The sequence below is a fragment of the Podarcis liolepis genome (genome assembly GCF_965112155.1).
Source record: "Podarcis liolepis genome assembly, chromosome: Z".
NCBI classification, from domain to species: Eukaryota; Metazoa; Chordata; class Lepidosauria; order Squamata; family Lacertidae; genus Podarcis; species Podarcis liolepis.
In genome coordinates this window covers 27,154,204-27,174,885 of record NC_139570.1, presented here as the reverse complement: position 1 = coordinate 27,174,885, position 20,682 = coordinate 27,154,204, and the positions used below count along the sequence as shown (strand labels likewise).

The window sequence follows — 20,682 nt, the reverse complement described above, 5'->3', positions numbered from 1 at the left end:
GCTTTTTTGTTTCTGCTGCTCTTTTTTTTGTGACTGTGTGGAGCCCAGTTCAGCTGATTGAGTGACTGTAGTGCATTTTTTATTGCTTTCATTTTATGAATCAATGGTCTCGTTAGATAGTAAAATTCATGTGAAATTGCTGTTTTAGGGATTGTTTTTAAAAGTCTGGAACAGATTAATCCATTTTGCATTGCTTTCTATGGGAAAGTGCCCCTTGGTTTAGAAACACTTTGGTCTTGGAACAGACTTCTGGAACGGATTAAGTTTGAGAACCAACGTACCACTGTATTTTGTTTTAAATATTTCCAACGGGGTGCTGCTTGCAGTTCATTCCTGTAAACAAAATCTACATGAAATAAGCAAGGCAATAAAAATGTATATATTCCTTAAAGCCCTAATGTTAAATATTAATATTAAATGAAGACAATGTAGCAGCTACAGAAAAGTACTGGACTATCCTAATGCTGGTGGTGAATCATGGTATGAAAGCAGAAATGTTAGAAGTGTGTAAGAAAAGGTTTTGGGGAACCTCAAAGCAGGGGTAGCTAACTCCTCTTCTCAAGGCCTGATCTGGTCCCCAAAACAAAATTTTATGCCACTTCCCAAGAGTCCAATAATTTTGCCAGCGGAAGCAAAAACTAAATAGACTCAGTTCTGTGGTTAGCAGAGTGATTTAAATAATCTACCCAGCCCAATGTCTTTATGGTGTAGAATTCCATGGCTTTGGGAAGGTTATTGGTTCTCTCTTCTTTAAGGAAACATTGCAACAGATCTGCCCTAATGTCAGGAAGCAGGAGAACTTCAATACTGTAGTTGTGTTTATTTATGAACAACTGATCAGCAACTCAGGGGAGCAGCTAGGACGGCCATTGCAGTGTAGTGGCTAGAGTGTCAGACTAAGATCTGGGAGATCAAGGTTCAAATCCCCACTTAGGCCTTGGGCCAGTCACTCGCTCTCAGCCTAACCTACCTCGCAGGGGTGTTGTGATGATAAAATGGGGTGGGGGGAGAGGAAAACTGTGTACACCACCTTGAGTTGCTTGGAGGAGAGGTGGGATATAGGTACAGTGGTACCTTGGGTTAAGAACTTAATTTGTTCTGGACCTGAAACTGTTCTTAACCTGAAACTGTTCTTAACCTGAGGTACCAGAACATGATTTCTGTTCTCATCCTGAAGCAAAGTTCTTAACCCGAGGTACAACTTCCAGGTTAGCGGAGTCTGTAACCTGAAGCGTTTATAACCTGAAGCGTCTGTAACCTGAGGTACCACTGCATAATAAATAATACACAGGCAAGACTAAAGTTCCAACCAGTTCCTAGTGACCCACACACCAAGAAAGAGGATGGTCATTTGTACTGGAAAGAAGGCGCATCTGTTAGGCCACACCCACTACAGATGGGGATGCAACATTCTCCTGCTCTAATCATCCTGTCAGAAATACCCTGATTCCTGCTTGAGCACATGTGTGAGTGTGGGTTGGTCACATCTATCTGTAGCCACAGCCAACCTTGGGGTATTGAAAGACATAACACATTTTTATTACAGCATTGATGGAGATGGATTGATTCTGTAAATTAAAATTTAAGCCTTCTGTCCCATGTGTGTGGAATATGTGAAGCCCTTTTTAGCTTATGTGCTTTTGCAGCATTAGGCAATTTCATGTCTTATCCCTGTTTACTTGTGATCTGCTTACCTTGCCCTCGTTTGCCGCCATTGTTAAGAATAAACTTTTGTGGACTAGTAGCAACCTCATACACGAGTGTACAAGAGCGCCTTTGATTCCATTTGTGAAATGAGAGAGGTGGCAATGTCTGAATAATATCCTAACTTCATTTTCAGAGCCAGGCTTTCCCGCCTCTATTTCAAATAAATAGCATTTCTCGTTTTGAAAAAAGGCCACAGCTGTTGGTTCCCTTAAGATTGCTGATGGAAAGTGAAAGACACTTACAGATGTTGTCCAATTTTGTTTGAAAAAAACCTCTAGCACCGTGATCTGCTTGCCTCTGCGCCATAAGCAGAGGACCTTTCTTCAGTGAATGAAGCTACCATCATAGCCGTCAACTTTCCCCTTTTTTTAAGGGAAATTCCTTTATTCCGAATAGGATTCCTCGCAAGAAAAGGGAAAAGTTGACAGCTATGGCTTAGTAAAATGAACCTAAAAACACAACCCACCCCCCTTGAGCACGTGCTGATTGCTCCGCCATCCACCCTGGGATGGGGGTGTGTGGAAACCCCTTCTAATAAAAGTCCCTATGGACATGTGCAGACCGCCTGCTCTAATTAAGTATTTAAATATTCCTATTACATTACATAAATGTCTCGCCGCCACCACACACACACACACACGACATCGCTCCAAATTATTTGTGGTGGGATTCTGGCTAGGGCAGGTGAAATTGTGTCTTGCTTGGCAACCCCAAAACCTGCAAAGGACGATCGCGCTGAATGCGGGTGGGAGGAAACATCAGACCTAGATGCAAACCAACCACTCTAAGCAGAACCCGAGAGCAACGGCAACGTGAGCGGGAGGGAAGTTAAGAGCGTGACACCCGCTGCTGCCTCGCGGGAGCCATGGCAACTGCAGCGAGCGGCCTTCGACAGGGAGCGAGGCGGGCTGGGCTTTGATTCAAAGTCAAACTGCATTTAGGTGAGAGGTTAGCGGGGGGGTGGGGTTTGAAAACAAGTGCATGTAGCCAGTCTATCTCTGGCGTTTCCTCGTCTTGGGAAAAGGAGGCCCAAAACGCCTACTCCCCCCCTCTTCTTATGGTGTCTCCCCCCTCCTGCATTTAAGAAGAGAGGATTTAGTCACGAACGCTCCCCCTTTTTTCAGAGTTATCATTTAGCTCTGCGTCGCTGTGCTAGGATGTAGCAGCTGCTTGGCAACCAGCTGCCCAGCTTTTATCGGCTGTGGCTGCTTTTATTAATACAGGTCTACCTTACAGGGGTGTTGTAAACATAGGAGTGCTGAGTTAGGCCGTTGGCCCATCTACCTCAGAGTTATCTACCCTCTACAGTTCACCATCTGGCAGTGTCCACCCCACCCCCTGGGGTTTCAAGCACGGGTCTGTTCCTGGAGATGCTGCGTTTTGAACCTGAGACCTTTTGCAATGCAGAGCTCTGCCCCTGAACTATGTGGCCCTTTTCTCATAGGTCCAATGTGAAATGAGTGGTGAATAGTAATAGTTATCATGATCACGTATTTGAAAGGTTCAGAATGCTTTGTACAGTGCTACCTCCAGTTACATACGCTTCAGGTTACAGACGCTTCAGGTTACAGACGCTGCTAACCCAGAAATACTACCTCGGGTTAAGAACTTTGTTTCAGGATGAGAACAGAAATCGTGCAGCGGCGGTGCAGCGGCAGCGGGAGGCACCATTAGCTAAAGTGGTACCTCAGGTTAAGAACAGTTTCAGGTTAAGAACGGACCTCCGGAACGAATTAAGTACTTAAGCTGAGGTACCACTGTATTCAGTTAAAAACAGCTCTGTACAGGCAACTACCCATTTATGTGTGTTAAAGGCACTGTGCATGCACGCATCACCACGAACCCAGAAGTGGCACTCCAAAAGAGTGAGAAAACAGCAAAACAACAACAACAAAACAACACAAGAGAAAGTGCCTAGCAATCCTTTGCACGCGCAATCTTGAGAGCCCTTGCACCAGTACCTTTGAGACTTGTGGAGAGTTGGAGTTTGAGCAAGGAGGTTTGGAGGGAGCAGTTGTGGTGTTTGCAGGCTTTTTCTATGGTGTTCCTGATATATACGATTTCTCTTAAATGTGTGGTCTGTGAAGCTGTTGACCTAACTCTTAGTCCTTATTCCCAGGCAAAACAATAGGTAAAGGTAAAGGTACCCCTGCCCGTATGGGCCAGTCTTGACAGACTCTAGGGTTGTGCGCTCATCTCACTCTAGAGGCCGGGAGCCAGCACTGTCCGCAGACACTTCTGGGTCACGTGGCCAGCGTGACGAAGCTGCTCCGGTGAACCGGCACCAGAGCAGCATACGGAAACGCCGTTTACCTTCCCAGTATAAAGCGGTACCTATTTATCTACTTGCACTTAAGGGTGCTTTCGAACTGCTAGGTGGGCAGGAGCTGGGACCGAATGACGGGAGCTCACCCCGCCGCGGGGATTCGAACCGCCGACCATGCGATCGGCAAGTCCTAGGCAAAACAATACGTAATCCTGAATACACATGGGAATAAGCTTCACTGACCACAACAGAATTTGCTTCTGAATGAAGAAGCATCAGGATGTGCTGTCAGGATATGTAACTGCATCTGTGCAGATCTCACCTGTCCCTTTGTTGCCATAGCCTGAATTTAGATTGCCTGCTGAAGTCACCCAAGTATTCTAATTTGTTCCCGACTATAAACTTGCCTGAAGTTGTCAGGAACATGCCAAGTTGGTCCTTTTTAAACATGGACAGAAGGTAATTTCTGCCTCGCTGCTAAACTATGCTTGGGTGCTTAAATAAAATAAAAGAGCATTTATCCAGTGTACCTTATGGATACATGATAGTCCTGATAGCATCATTGAAGTAAAATGCATTTGTGCTTGTTTAAAAAATATGGGACCTTATCATCTCAATTCTTTTAGAGGGTTGCTTCTTTATGTATGAAGGTTTTTTGCTTTTAAAATTAGGCTATCAGTGTGCAAATATTTCTTATAGAATATGTAATTTTTATCATGCCAATGTGTACTAGAGGCAGTTTGATCTTAGTTACAGAAAAAGGAATTTCCCTGCTGGAGTTAATTGTTTTGCTTGTGGTGGTGGATTTTTTCTTTTATTTTGATACTGGTCTGTCTCTGTAAAGAAAAAAAGCTTAACAAAATAGAATCTAAAGTACCTGCCAATTTTTCTGGGCTTGTAGGATTTATAAGTACAGTGGTACCTCGGTTTAAGGACAGTCCGGTTTAAGAAAGGTTTGGTTTACAAACTCCGCAATATCGGAAATAGTGTCTTGGTTTGAGAACTTTACCTTGGTCTAACAACGGAATCCGAACGGTGGAAGGGCACCAGCGACGGGAGGCCTCATTAGGAAAAGTGTGCCTTGGTTTAAGAACAGTTTTGGTTTAAGAATGGACTTCTGGAACCAATTAAGTTCGTAAACTGAGGTACCACTGTATTAAGCAATACATCTTTTTTAAAGCTAGAGATGGGAAACTGCTCTGAGTGCTCTGTCACTTGAAAATATGTTCAAGTGATACGAAACCTTTTATTATATGCTTCTCTGTTACTCATCCATGTATTTCCAGACCTTATCTGTGACCATTATTTTTTTTTTATAAAAATAATAATACTTGCAGCATTAGCCTGTTTAGTGTGGACAGGCAATTCCCTATTGATGTTCCAGGGTTACTGTGTCTTTTAATTAAAAGTTTTATCTAAGTATTTATGTAAAGTTTGCAGAGTAAAAAAACAATGATAGTGAATATCACTTGTATTCGCATGTGTGATTTCAATTTCTGACGAGGAGCATGCAGCAATTTCTCACCCAAAAGACTCACACTATTGTCACTCACTCTGATATCTTCCTAATACTAGGCAGAGGCTCTTAATTTTCACAGGCTTTAAAGCTTTTCAACCTCTTCACTTTTATGGTTTATTTATGGGGTGCTGCTTTAATAGGGTTACTGTTTTGTGTTTTGCTTATTTTAATGCATTAATTGTTGTATCATGCTTTAAATATTTTATTGTAAGCTGCCTTGATAATGTATTTGTAGGGCAGAGTATACATCTAAAATGTATTTCACAACTTCTTAGGATATACATTGGCTGCCATACTGTTTTTGATTCAAAATTACTGAACCTAAATGGCTTGAGACTGGGATACCTGAGTTACTGTCATATTCTGTAAGAACCAAATGGCCTTGGTGCCCTAGTTGTGAAATTCAATGCCAAGCAAATTTGTCTGGTGTTATGATTACGTACTGTCTTTTCAGTATCAGGCAAACTTCTTTTTACCTGTGCTTTCAGTGCCAGTACAGTGGTATAATAATAATAATAATAATAATAATAATAATAATAATAAATAATTTATTATTTATACCCTGCCCATCTGGCTGAGTTTCCCCAGCCACTCTGGGCTGCTCCCAATCAGTGTTAAAAACAGTACAGCGTTACATATTAAAAACTTCCCTGAACAGGGCTGCCTTAAGATGTCTTCTGAATGTCAGGTAATTATTTATCTCTTTGACATCTGATGGGAGGGCGTTCCACAGGGCGGGTGCCACTACCGAGAAGGCCCTCTGTCTGGTTCCCTGTAGCCTCACTTCTCGCAATGAGGGAACCGCCAGAAGGCCCTCGGCGCTGGATCCCAGTGTCTGGGCTGAACGATGGGGGTGGAGATGCTCCTTCAGGTATACAGGACCGAGGCCGTTTAGAGCTTTAAAGGTCAGCACCAACACTTTGAATCGTGCTCGGAAACGTACTGGGAGCCAGTGCAGATCTCTCAGAACTGGTGTTATGTGATCCCGGCGGCCACTCCCAGTCACCAATCTAGCTGCCGCATTCTGGATTAATTGCAGTGGTACCTCGGGTTAAGAACTTAATTCATTCCAGAGGTCCGTTCTTAACCTGAAACTGTTATTAACCTGAGGTACCACTTTAGCTAATGGGGCCTCCCGCTGCGGCTGCGCCGCCAACATGTGATTTCTGTTCTCATCCTGAAGCAAAGTTCTTAACCCAAGGTACTATTTCTGGGTTAGCAGAGTCTGTAACCTGAAGCGTCTGTAACCTGAAGCGTCTATAACCCGAGGTACCACTGTAATTTTACTCCTTCTGTTCCTTTTTTGTGCTCTTTTTTTTTTTTTTTTTTGGAGGGGAGGGTGGTTATTCACATGTGTTAGGTACTTTTTTAATAAGCTACATTAAGCCTTGCTTTAAGAGAAATTGGAGTATAACATTTCATAAAACAAATAATGACTGCATTGTGGCACAAGCTTTTGTGTACTAGTAATCCTCAAAAACTTTTAGGTCACAATAAATAGATTGTAGTTCAGTTAGCCTTACTCCCAGGCACACACAGCATTGTAGCCTTAAGTTTGTACCCAGTGTTAGTCATACTGAGAGTAAAACCATTAAAATTAATGAATGTGACTAACAGATCCATTAATTTCCATGGGTCTGCTTTGAGTGTGAATTTGGATGCAGCCATTAGTCTCTAAGATGCCACTTATTATTTTACTTTTTGCTACAACAGACTAACATGGTTATCCTCTTGGATTTTATTCATAAATGTGGGGATTGTGCAATTAATCACTGGTGGTATTGCTGCATTTCAGACTAATATTCAGAGTTCATTGTTGACTGTTGTGCTGACAGTGTACAGAGTGATATTTTTCTATTAGCTCCCTAGTATTACATCTATAATTAATTTTGCATTGATTATTTTTAGTTGAACATCCTTCTGGGACACATGTATCAGAGCAGATGGACCTGAGGAGGCATTGCAGCAGCTCCATCCCAGACTATTCAGAGGATACGTTTACATCTTTCAGTGAAGGAGAGGAGGAAACCTACAGACAATATGAAAATGACCCATTTGAATCTTATTCCTCTGGAGAGGAGTCAGAATGCCATGCTGTGTTGGATCTGTCTGAAAGCATATGGCAATCATCAAGTCAAAATGATGAAGGTGTGTTAGGTTCCCTATGCATTTTTATCAATTCTTCATTCAATCCTATGATTAGTGGGAGGAGACTTAGATCAGCAAAAATGCAAAGGAAAGCAGAAGGGGGGAAGACAGAGAAAGGGAAACGTCATTTGCAGTGTTCACAGCAGAACACTCAGAATACTGGTTTACCAGGTCAGAATGTTATTTTTGCTGAAGACACTTAGCAATACTGTACAGGAAGCATTATGCGCCAAGGAGGAAGTGTAGATGTTTAGTGGTGGTGATGGTAGGAAGACCTCCCATCTTCCATATGTCTTGGGTTCACCTGAGTAAGTGCAGGTGATCACTAACTTCCCTTTGCTAGGGTGACAATTGTGGACAATTGTGCTAGAGAGACAAAGTTTTCTGCTAATGTAAGAGAAAGGCAGAGATGTAGGAGGCAACTAATACAGGAAAAGCTGAGGAATCCTGCACCCATTTCAGGTTCTGTACTTGTGCCATCCTTTCACACCAGTGATAACTACTTGAGCAAAACAGTGCAGAAGGATCTACACACATTTTCCTCATACAAGCCTGCTCTCAGTTCATGTTGTACAGCCAGACCATTCAGCCCAGGCTAACAGTGGCTGCATGCCCATGTGTTGCAGCAGCAGGGAAGGGTGGACATGGCAAGAGGTGGTAGCTATTCTGTATAAGCATTAATGTGAAAAGTGGATGACATGCCATCTAAAGTATATTTACGCAGAAAATTAGCCCTAATGAGTTCACCAGCACTCAATTTAAGGAGAGCATAGGATTCCAGCCCTACTGTTCATCCTGTGTACATTTAATTGAGCGTAACATCTATTGTGCATGGAATGAATATGAATATAAGAAGTGTGGGGGCTAAACTGGACCTGCACCTGGTTCTATGTCAGGTGGCTTTCCTTCTTTGATTCCTGTGATTTCCAGGGCATGTACATTACAGGAAAGTTGCCCCATGTGAAGGCCTGTTTATTACTCCTTTGTGTGTGTGTGTGCATGTTTTACTCTGTTCCAACACTGTCCTCCTACATACATTGCCTTTTCCCCCCCAGATCAAAAATCAGAAGTTTTGGAATCTGCAGTTGTAAGAGAATATTTAACTAGAAAATGGATCAGTCTCCTGAAAGAAAACAAGGCTAGCACTCGGCTAGCTAAACCTGCCATCGAACCAATTAACAGTGAGTCAATTTTTAGATGTGACTTGTAAATCAATCAATCAATCAATCATTCAATCAATCATTCATTCATTCATTCATTCGTGTAGTCCATTTGACTGTTGGACAGTCTGTACTCACTTCCAGTCTTCTTCTTCTTCCCTGCAAAGGATTTGAACATAATTTCTAAGTTAGGCCACCACTACAACTCAATGAAGCTTGCAGGGACTTCCTTCTTTCCCCTGATAAGCATCCTCTTTCTGCTTTTCAAATTCCCCAGCTTCAGTTCTTTGAAATAATTTGTGGGCCTGGTGTCTTTTGGGCAAGGGGGAGGGAGTGAATCTGCCCAGTAGATTGTGACTCACCTCCACCACCATTATTCCTAATCTGTCCTTCACCCTAAGGTTCTAGGGTACATTACAACACACTAGTAAAAACCATGTCAGAGTGAGTTCTGGAAGACCTGCTCCCTGCCTTGCAAGCCTCCTCCATCTGGCCTGGGAGGTAGGGGCCCTGACTGAAAAAAGCTGAGGCTTTTGGGCTGGGATATTGTTTAGTGGTTTTTGTTGGGGGGAGGTGTCACTGTGAGTTTTTTGTATGTTTATATTAGATACTGTGATTTATTTGGAAATTGTTTAGTTTGGTTGTGTATTTTCAAATATTTTAGGTATTGTTTAACTATTTTTGTTATGTTGTAGTTACGTATTTTTTCATGTCTTGAGCATGGTTTGAACTGTGCAAAGGTGGCATACAAAGATGTAAAAACAGATTAAAGCAAGTTACAGTCATAGAAATTGTTTACTCAGAGGTCTCAGGCAAATGTCCAACAACCAGAGATGCTTAAAAAAATTAATTGGAATTGCCAGGGAATGAAGTTGGAACATATGCACACACAGTGCATGCCTGTCTTGCCCTTATTGGCTTTTAGGTCTTTTGGCCCTTAACTCAGCTGCTTTGTGAGGAGGCCTTTGTGTGATACAGTGTGACTATTTTAGCTGTTTTCATTCTTGGAAGTTTTTGCATTTTTATTTCGTCATAGCATTTGGGTGCTTCCCAAGTTTAAGTGTGTGCATTTGAAGCAATGATTCAAGCGAATAAGTTGATGCAAATGCAGCTGGTAGGTCAAGGATGGGGAACCTCTGGCCAAGCCATGCCTGCTGGCCTTTCACTTGACATCATATATTACTTAAGGTAGGGCAGGTAAGGACATGGCTGGGCCAAAGTTGGTTTGCATGGGCAAAAAACAGCTCACATGCAGTGTTGTAGCTAGTAGCTCGGTTACCTAGGGCGGTGCGTGTGGGCAGACACAAGCCCCATGCTGCTGTTTCGGGCAGCGCACAGCCTGCAGGCGCCCAAGCCACCGCATCACTCCCAGAAGAGACAAGTGGCTCGGGCAGGCCCCGTGGTAAGTGCCGCCCCCCACACTGTGGTGCCCAGTGTGCCCTGCTCCCACACACCCCTACCTATGCCTCTGCTCACATGTTATCATTGTACTCCATCCGACTGCTAAACTTAATAACAATAACTATTATTATTATTATTATTATTATTATTATTATTATTATTATGCTACCCATCTAATTTTGTTGCCCCAGCCACTATAGGTGGCTTCCATCAAATTAAGGCATCAAACACAGCAAAACATCAAACATTAGAAACTTCCCTATACAGGGCTGCCTTCAGATATCTTCTAAAAGTCAGATAGTTGTTTATTTCTTTGACATCTGACAGGAGGACATTCCACAGGGCTGGAGCCACTGCTGAGAAGGCCCTTTGCCTGGTTTCCTGTAACTTGACTTCTCACAGAGAGAGAACCATCAGAAGGTCTTTGGAGCTGGACCTCAGTGTCCAGGCTGAACTATCTATGGGGGTGTAGATGCTCCTTCAGGCATGCAGAACTTAAGCCATTCAAGGCTTTAAAGTTCAGCACCAACACTTTCAATTGTGCTCGGAAATGTACTGGGAGCCAATGTAGATCTTTATGGACTGGTATTATATGGTCCCGGCAGCCGTTCCCAGTCACCAGTCTGGCAGCCTCACAGAGGATTGAGGAGATAAAAATTGAAATCCAGTTCCACACCCCTGTGCTAGATGATTGACTGGAACTAGCTGCATGGAATGTGTCTTGTTGGTGGTGGACATATTTCCAGTGGCTTATTGTATATTTATTAGGGTTGCCATATGTCCGGAATTTCCTGGTTATAGCTGGTATTCAGCCCTCATAAACAGCGTCCGGGTGGAAATTGCTAAAATGTCCGATAACATCTGGACATAAGGGAGTCCATGTTGGAAGTGTAGATTTTGGCGAATTTCATTAAAAAAAAAAAAAAGCTCAACCCCCCCCCCTTTTTTTTTGAGATTTTGCAGAAAAAGTTCAACAGCTTTGGGCAAAACTAAAAATGACTTTGCCCATCCAAAAAGAAAGCTAAACAATTTTGTGCTGTGTTCAGATTTTCACTTTTTGAAATATGGCAACCCCATAAATCTTGATTTTAACTGTTAAAGCCTCTACAGAAAGCTTTGACAACAAGCACCAGCCTACAGAATTCTGCCTTCAAAAGTGTTAGCATAGGTTCCTTGACTTGGCTTTCTGATCTTCTAGCAAAAACTCTATTAAATTGTGTTATGTTTGGGTCAACCAATATAGTCTTAATCACACCAGTAGCATCTTGTGAATGCTCCTTTGAAGACAGAACAGTAACAGAACAGTGAAATAACTGCATATGCTTTTATATTCTAAAGCCCCAAAATGCATCCCTGGGTTTTAATAAATGCTGGAATCTACAGCCACAAGAGCCTCTTACAATTTGTTCTATCCACTTGGAATTGGTAGGGACAGCTTCTTAATCGTTTTTATGCATAATTGAAGATTAGCTGCAGGATAATTAAGGCCTACTCACTAAGCCCAGGAAAACATAGCAAAGATTATGGGATAATACATACAGTGACCTGCAATCTCGATCACACGCTGTCTGTACAGTGGTACCTCAGATTAAGTACTTAATTCATTCTGGAGGTCCGTTCTTAACCTGATACTGTTCTTAACCTGAAGCACCACTTTAGCTAATGGGGCCTCCTGCTCTGCCGTGCCGCTAGAGCACGATTTCTGTTCTCATCCTGAAGCAAAGTTCTTAACCCGAGGTACTATTTCTGGGTTAGCGGAGTCCGTAACCTGAAGCGTCTGTAACCTGAAGCGTATGTAACCCAAGGTACCACTGTAGTCCATTGGCAGTAGGAGTACAATATGGGCATGTCTTTAAGTTAACACCTTACATTAGATTAGCACCACTTTAGCTAATAGGGCCTCCTCCTGCTGCTGTGCCACCGGAGCACGATTTCTGTTCTCATCCTGAAGCAAAGTTAACCCGAGATACCACTGTACAAGGAATGTGAAATACAATCAACATAGGCTGGCTTATTTGTAAATCCCATTCAATTCAGTGGTCTTGTACCAGATCATTACTTGGATAAGGTCTATAGCTTTCTTTTTAATTCCATTTTTCAAATGACCCTCTGGGCCCTCTCCTGGCACCAGCTGTTCACTGGGAAGGGAGGGGAAACCGTTTCTGCAGAATTATCTTCCTTGCAAATACAGGTAGCCATTTACACAGAGGTTACTTTCGAAGGCACCATGTGCTGGTGAAATAATGTATAATTGAAACCCATTGAAAAAGGCTGCAAACACCCCACTCTGCCCCCATATTGAATGTGCGTAAACGGGGGGGGGGGCTGCCTGTATGCATAAAATAGTCTCTGCAGCTTGCAATTGCAGCCATATAATATATGGGATGCAGTTGAATTTTGTAGTTTGATGCTTTAAGTATCTGTTAGACAAGGTTTGCAGTTCAGTAGTTAGTAGACATTATATACATTCTTCTGCTGAGATTGTGGAGTTCTTTTTTGCCTTTTGCACAGTTGTTGCAGATAAAAAAGAGTGTTGGAGAGTTTTAGTTTCCTTTTTTTACAAATTTTGTAAAAAGTCTGCGCAATGAATGACAGGTGAAACTTCAGCATTTTCATAGAACTGTAGAGTTGGAAGGGACCCTGAGAGTCATCTTGTCCAACTCCTCAATGCAGGAATATCATTTAAAAACAAACAAACCAGAAAAGCACTAGCATTGTATATGAATATAATTTATTTAAGGTTGACCAATGAAAATAAAAATTTTAAAGAATCTAACATACATAGGATCTTTATAAGATAAAAAGAAATCAGAAAGCAATTACAACCTTCTAAGAGAAATTGCAGTGTTTAGAAATTTTGCAACTTGCTTTGTAAAACAGCAACAACAATAATTAGAGGACCACCACCCCCGCTAAACAATCAGCAGAGACTCTTAAAATCAACCTAGAGATTATCTTGCCCACCATTAAAGAATACAATGACTACATATAAACAAAGCATGAGGCACTACACCACCTCTTCTTTATTACAAAGAAACCATCTGCTATCTACAGGAGCTTCTTACAGCTACCCTCTAAAAACATTGAGGATAAGGTATTAAAGTTTGTTATAAAAAAAAAAAGGTTTCTTGTATTTCAGAACAGATACCCAGTTCGAATAAGGTATACCATTCTCATAAATAGAGGCAGGTAAACCCTGCACCCAGGGCTTGGACTGCCAAACTTGTCAGCAGTGCACCTGTGGAGCTACAGGTCCCCAGCTGAGCATAGCTAGGGCTGTGAGCATGTGGCCCTCTTGCAAAAGCCCACATCCCACTGGTGGTCTGTTCAGGAATGGGAGAAAGAAGCCCTCTCTCATCTGTCATCCATGGATGAGCTGTTTTGGTTATTATCTATATGCATCCAAAGCCCCAGCTGTTTAACACATAATCTGTTGGATTAGAGCCTAATAGCTGCCTAGAATTATTTTCTGAATATTTTTTCATGTATTTTCCTCATGCACATTGTAATTTCTGATTTAAAAGGAGTCAAATTAAGCAATTATCTGAAACTGTTTTCATTAATGTCTGCACTGAGGGTAATTCTTGTGTCACTTTTATTTACCACATTTCCATTTTCTTTTAATTACCACAAATTCTGCTGTAATATCAAGCATCTAATTATTTTTTTGAAACACATGCTTCCCCCTTTGTTCTAGGGCTATTTATTTTCAGTTGTTTTCATGGTAAGGCTTGTAGTCTGCATAGAGCGTATTGTACACTCCGAGTTGTGGGAATACTAATTCCTGAAGACAGGTTGCACAGATGGGAGTTGGAGGAATCTTTTCCTGCCTCTTCAAGTAGTCATATTTATATGTATGTATTTTTTTTTTGCTGGTGCAATATTGACAGAAATTATTGAGGTATCTGAGGAAGAACTGAGTGCTCTACAATCCTTTTGTGCCATCAAAATAAATCAGCTCCATAATACGCCAAGCCCAATGCCATTGAAGAGGAGCAAGCATAATGAACAGAGGCACGCATTCACTTCAGAGAAGCCGTTGACATTTGATTTGAATTGCACTGTCCCTGATCAACTACTGAACAGACTCCGTCTGAAAAATATCAAGGAGATACTGAAACAGGTACTAAAAGAAGGAATGGATCTGTCTTTAGTTCCAGGAAATGTTCCTGGCAAATGTTGATTATCTTTGCTAATACAGATGTTGAGACTTGACAGGTACTGATCCTTTTATGTATATTATTGTCATTAAATGACAAAGTTCTTTTCTTAGCACTGAAACTAAAACATGAGGTTGGGCTTGTTTTTTCCTTGCATTACTAATGCAATCCATATTTCAACCAAAGTATTTTTGTTTACCATCACATGATCTCACAAAACACATTAATGTGTACATTAGTGCAACTCAGCTCTCTTAAAGTTTTTTAACATTCATGGTATTGGGAGCTTGTTTGTTTTTTAAAAATGAGGCAAAGCAAATTTGTGTTGTGATTAATGTAATTAACTCTAGTTCTTCTTTAGTGCCTTTTTTGTTTCAGACTACTCTTGAGTATGAGCAGGGGTGCTCTGTGATGTCATGATTCCAAAAAGATGGTGATGGTAGTGCAAAAATTGCTCATTCCAAGTCTTGCTCATTCAATTTTGTGTGAAAGATTAAATGCCCCCAAAGCACTATAAGAATGTGTCCTTAAAAGAGGACTTGTACCCAGATCAGCAAAACCCAAGCCCAATTCTCTGTCTGATTGGGAAGCCAAATGCAGTTATGAGTTTCAGGGATGCCCTTGAAGGATGTTCTGTCTTCTGGCCACATCCTCTGGAGGTCCTCTGAGGCCTCCTTTTCACAGGGATGTGGCGGAATAGATGAGATGTGTAAAACACAGTGTTACCCAGTAAATACGCATTAACAGCTCTGTGGTATTTTATATGTGGTTGTCTTATGCAAGAATTTGATATGTGATTGTCTTATGCAGGAATCTTATGTGTAGGTCTTATGTGTTCATATGGAGGACATTGGTAAAATAAGCCTAACTTGCTTATTCTTGGTCCAGTAGTGAACCCACATTAATGCATGACTTATAACATTTAACCTCACAAGCCACATAAGTGGGAATATGTACTTGAACTGTGCAGGAATCTGTCCTCCAGTTTTCCAAAGGTTTCTTGCCCTGCAAAAAAAAAAAAAAGGCTTTAATTCTTCTGCCTCATTCTCAGGGCACTTTACAGCGCAGTCCTAACATTGCCTGCTCATAGGTAAGTATAAACTGTGTTATTCCCAAACAAGCATGTGTAGGATCAGAAACTTAATAAGTGTTTCAGGATTTCTTTCCAGTGGATCCCCTTTTTAAAAAAGTTAGTCTTTTTGATACCTTTCGGTGGCCAAAAGTTTTGGGCATGTTTGCTTATTACAGGAAAAGATGGGTACATACCAGCCATTAAAATACAATAGCTTCAAAAGAATAAGTGAAACAGAGGTAGTCTGACTGCACAGGGTATTACATGGGGGAAAAACAAATGTAAATTTAAAAAGGCACTTGGACTTGGTTATTGATCTCATTCTGTGGGGAAAGTTTTTTCATTAAGTAGTTTGCATTGCCTTGGAGAGCATGGCATGTATAAAAGTTAGACATAGACAGTATTTTAATTATTTTAATAGCTATTTCTTACTTTGCTCTCAGGTAGCAGACACTGAAATGCATCAACCTTCACAATGTGCCCATTGCACCAAGAAAAGGGCAGAGCTGGCTGATGATGCATTTCTCCGACGATGGAAGGCCTTGATGGAAGAGGTTTTACTTAAAGAGAAGTTGGAAGACTACATGTATACCAAAGTAAGTCAGGATTTAGGTGGAGAGAGAGGCATTTTAACAGCCTAACAAATAAATATAGATGAATTAGATTCCTGTATCGCAGGGGGTTTAACTAGATGATCCTCAGGTGCCTCCCAACTCTACAACTCTATGATTCTATGAGTATACTTATTTACAAAACTTTGGATAGCCCCAGGTGTCCATGCAAACCTTTTGTTAGTGGTTTATGGCAGACAAAGCAGAATAAAAAGAAAGCAGCTCTCTTCCAGTTTGCAAAGCTTTCCTGTTTAATTCTTATTAGGTGGTCCTTGTTCCTGTCAGTTGCATGCAGTTGCTCTCTCTTTCTGTTTTCCTCTTTTGCAGCATGTGGAAGATTGACACTTTACTTTACTGCACAAACTTCATGAACAAAACATCCCCCTTGTTTCCTCTCTGTTCAGCTTGCAAGTTTTGTTCAGGACTCAGAAAAACTGGCTTTCTTGTTTTTTTATCTTGGTGAAATGGCTGTGCAAATTCCCCATGTGCAAATTCCCAATTGCACTGCTGTACTTACCAATTCTACGAGGGACGCAGGTGGCGCTGTGGGTTAAACCACAGAGCCTAGGACTTGCCAATCAGAAGGTCAGCAGTTCGAATCCCCGCGACGGGGTGAGCTCCCGCTGCTCGGTCCCTGCTCCTGCCCACCTAGCAGTTCAAAAGCATATCAAAGTGCAAGTAGATAAATAGGTACCACTCCGGCGGGAAGGTAATCGGCGTTTCCGTGCGCTGCTGTGGTTTGCCAGAAGCGGCTTAGTCATGCTGGCCACATGACCCGGAAGTTGTACACCGGCTCCCTCGGCCAATAAAGTGAGATGAGCACCGCAACCCCAGAGTCAGTCACGACTCAGGGGTTCCTTTACCTTTCCTTTACTTACCAATTCCAGCCTGTATTGATAGCTTTAGGGCAGCCTTCCTTGAACGTGGTGCCCTCCAGGACTGCAGCTCTCATCAGCCGAGCCAGGACAGCTGAGCAGGAGACTAATCGGAGTTGTAGCCCAAAATAGCTGAAGGGCACCAGGTTAGAGAAGACTTCTCTAGACATTTCCTGGGATGCTCCAGCCCTTTCCTTCTCTGTGGTCCAAGCCCCCATTTGGGAACCAATTTAACTGTTCTGTTTCCAAATAGGATTGCTTTTATTTCCATTTCCTTTTTTTCCTAACCCCCAGTTGCAGATGGGGGATATCATGATCAGAAGTGCAGGGAAGGGAGTGTTTAACCATTTCCCCAGCACAACCATCCCACTGAAAATTCTACTGCAATCAGTGCAGTAGCGGTCTGCAAGATATAAATGGAGAACACAAGAAGAACTCAATTACGGTTACTATGGGCACAGTCTATGAACAAATGAACCTGGCATGCACCAAGTCTGTCTACTTGAGTCTGTTTCTGTCCTCATACTAGCAGCAGTACTTCCAGGTTCTAGGCAGAGGGGCTTTTCTAGCCCTGTTACTGAGAATAACCTTTAATGGAAGGCACCAGGGTTTGGACCCAGGACCCTCTGCATGTTCTCTTCCACTAAGCCTTTCTGTCTCATTGGTACAGGGATTTTGTTGATAGAAACTTCGTTTGCTCATGCATTTCCCCGCTGTGTTTTCTTGCTGATGCTCAAAATGTATGTCACTGTCCTGGATAATAACCTGTATTTGCTTAATCGGTTTTATATTGCTTTCACAATATATCCAGAGTGCTCAGGGTAGGGAATAGCAGTCATACATTTAATGGAAGAGTGGGTGTTCAATAGAACTCACTGTGCTGAATGTTGTGTCTGGTATCTTATTCATGACACATGAACAGTACATGAATTATTCACGGTACATGAATGTTACATGATAGTAATATTATAAAATACTTTCAGTACTCAAAGCATTTTGTATACATTATCTAGTTGCTGTATTTGAGGCAGCCCTCTTTAGTCAGTTTTATTGGTTTGTTTGTTTATTTGTTTAGGAGTATTTATACCCCGCCTACTAACCAAAGTTCTCAAGGCAACTTACAGTATATATTCAAATAATTAAAATAGATGGTGATACAGAAGTCACTACAGCAGAGAAAAGTTTGTCAGTCCCCACTGCTGCTCTTCTCCAGCATTCCAGCAAATGCCATTCAGCAGCTGAACCTTCTTGCTGTTGAAGAGACTAAATGTCAGTCACATACAGGCCAGGATGTCCTCACTGTGTTGCTGCTACTGATGTCTCTCCCAGGCCCGGCCCTGGGTGCCTCCCTCCCAGTTCTCAGCTAGAAGGTCAAGCAGTCTTTAATTCAGTCCATGTCTCTTTTGGTCTAGGGGTTTCAGGACAGCACTTGAAGGGGTTCCCTTCATGGGGCTTGTGGCGGCCCTTCTTGGGAGCCTTGGTCCCATGTTGCAGATGGGATGGGCACTGAAGCTGAGAGCTCACCTAGTGAGCTCATGGAAGAGCAGGGATGGTGAACCAGTTACCCTCTAGGAGTTATTTGACTTCAACTCCCATCAGCTCCAGCCAGCATGGCTCAGTGGTCAGAGATGATGGGAGTTGTAGTCCAGCAACATCTGGAGGGCCACATGATCCCCATCCCTGTGATAGAGACAAGATTCAAACCAGAGACTTCTGGATTCATAGCTTAGTTTCCTAGTCATTATGCTGCAAAGATGAATAGAATTTCATTTGTTCTTCCATACTCTGGAATTAAGGCATATGCATGGAAATTGCAGCTATAGCAAGCATTACTACATTAAAAAAAAGTAATGGCAAGAAGCTTTTGTCCGAAGGAAAACCTCTCATCACATCTTTCTCTCCTTCTAGGATTCTCTCACCCTCATTGGAGAAATACACAGATGTCTTCCGAAGCTGTCTGAGGATCCCAGGAACATATGGCAGGAACTGAATGAGAGAGGTCTGAAAGTATAACACCTAGATGGGTTAGAACATTGATCAAATCCGCACAAACTGAGCTATGCAGGATATATTGGACAAACTATTTTCTGGACAGATATGCCCCTTGCGATTGATTTGGTTTCTGGGGTCCAACTCTGCATCCTGTCCCAGAGTCAACAGAGCAGTATGCTGCCTTCTAACTAAATATTTTTTTCAGATTATAAAAGGTAGTTTATTCTCATTATCATTCTGATAAGCCATAAGTATGGTTTTGGTGAGTTTCCTTTCATGATTTGGGAGCTGTGCACAGTTGCTTCTACCTGTAAGGAAAACAAATGGCTTTTTTAAGGCAGAGAGATATAAGGAAGATTAGGTTTCTGCACAGTCTGTGTCTGCTGCCACTGCTTAAATTGAAAGCTGGAGCCCCAGGTAGAAGGAGAAACAGTGGAGCAAGAGGAAAGTTCCAAAGGAAGAGCAGAAGAGGTTAAATGGAGTGGGTTTTCTCTATCTTTCTAAAAACACTAACAATATAAACTGGAATTAATCCATTACCCTGAGGATTCCAAGACAAGAAGCAGAGATATTAAAAAAGTAATGTTAGTTTGTTGAACAAAGCAGTTGACAAAACTCGAATAAAATGTTCAAATTCTATTCTTACATTTGCTTTGTTCAATGTCAATTGTTTTGTCCTGTTGTGAAATGTGCAGGGAATATGATTGAAGGGCAGAATAAAAACATAATAATTGTCTCTCGAGACAGATGGATGCCAACCAAGTCCAAAGAAAAGAGGTTTATCTGTCTCTACAAGGGATAAAAGCTCTGAAGTGTGTAGCAAAATCAGAATGTCTGCTGCTGCTGGATACACTTATCCACATATTGTATGTATGAGACCAATCATGGGTGGACCTGAACTAAGTGTACCACCAGGGAGTTTGGGAGAATGTGAGGCTAATGTCCAATATCAATACGAAGGTCTACCAGGCTTGCATGTTGAGCATGCTGGTGTATGGAAGTGAGTTTTGGGCAACTTATACCCACCAGGAGTGATGCCTAAAAGCCTTCCATATTCACTAGGTCAGGAAGATTTTGGGCATCACAAGGCAAGACAGAGTTTCAAACAAGGATGTGCTCTCCCAAGCCCACATTCCCAGCATGTTCTGTCTCAGCAGTGTCTATGCTGGCTTGGTCATGTCCACAGAATGGAAGATGGAAGGATCCCCAAGGATGTGCTCTGCAGGGAGATGGCTTCAAGCACCAGTAACTCTGTGTTATAAAGATGTCTGCAAGTGTCACATGAAGGCTAGCAGCATTAGCCCCTTGCAGATGATAGTGCCTGGAGACAGTCAGTCTGGTTGTGTATCCAGCAGTGACCAGAGTAGGAATGACTGCTGGGAGGAGCAAAGAGAGAAGAAATGCCATGGTGCATCTGCAACAACACAACCAGATGCCTTCATCTGTCCCAGCTGCAACAAAACATGTCTCTCATATTGATCTGTACAACCACAACAGGTGCTGTAACTCTCCCAACAGTTTGACTTCACCCCTGAAGATGCACTCTTCCATTGCCTCCCAAGACAGATGAATGCCAAGAACAAGCAACATTCTGCACAACTCATCTTAGTACGATATTCACATAGTCCCTTTTCACTTGCAGTAATAGCAAGATATTCCTCATCCATGTAACAGAAGGAAGAAAATACCCTTGATGTTGTGGCATGGTTGCCAGATACCAGTAACTGAACCTTGGCTTTTTGCATCCAATACATGTTTATCTACCACTGAA

At 42.1% G+C, this 20,682-nt stretch overlaps 1 protein-coding gene and 1 long non-coding RNA gene across 3 annotated transcripts in view; both read left to right on the top strand.

Moving 5' to 3' along the window:
* LOC310698370 overlaps positions 1–20,682 on the top strand; it is a 758,866-nt gene that overhangs the window by 657,984 nt on the left and 80,200 nt on the right. Inside the window, exon 2 of the long non-coding RNA XR_014521466.1 lies at positions 3,839–3,890. This is a non-coding gene — a long non-coding RNA (uncharacterized lncRNA). The remainder of the gene's footprint in view (positions 1–3,838; positions 3,891–20,682) is intronic.
* LOC310698296 (uncharacterized protein C8orf48) lies at positions 2,500–19,558 on the top strand. Of its 2 annotated transcripts, XR_014521394.1 has the most exons (7): positions 2,500–2,648; positions 7,401–7,640; positions 8,696–8,821; positions 14,092–14,324; positions 15,877–16,029; positions 18,828–19,056; positions 19,127–19,558. XR_014521394.1 is itself a non-coding variant. In XM_083485378.1 (6 exons), exons 2-6 carry the CDS (start codon positions 7,436–7,438, stop codon positions 18,930–18,932), a joined length of 822 nt encoding a protein of 273 aa, XP_083341504.1. In that variant the 5' UTR covers positions 2,500–2,648; positions 7,401–7,435; the 3' UTR covers positions 18,933–19,558. The 2 variants fall into 2 exon arrangements, 1 of the variants encoding a protein (XP_083341504.1); XM_083485378.1 differs by having other exon boundaries at positions 18,828–19,558.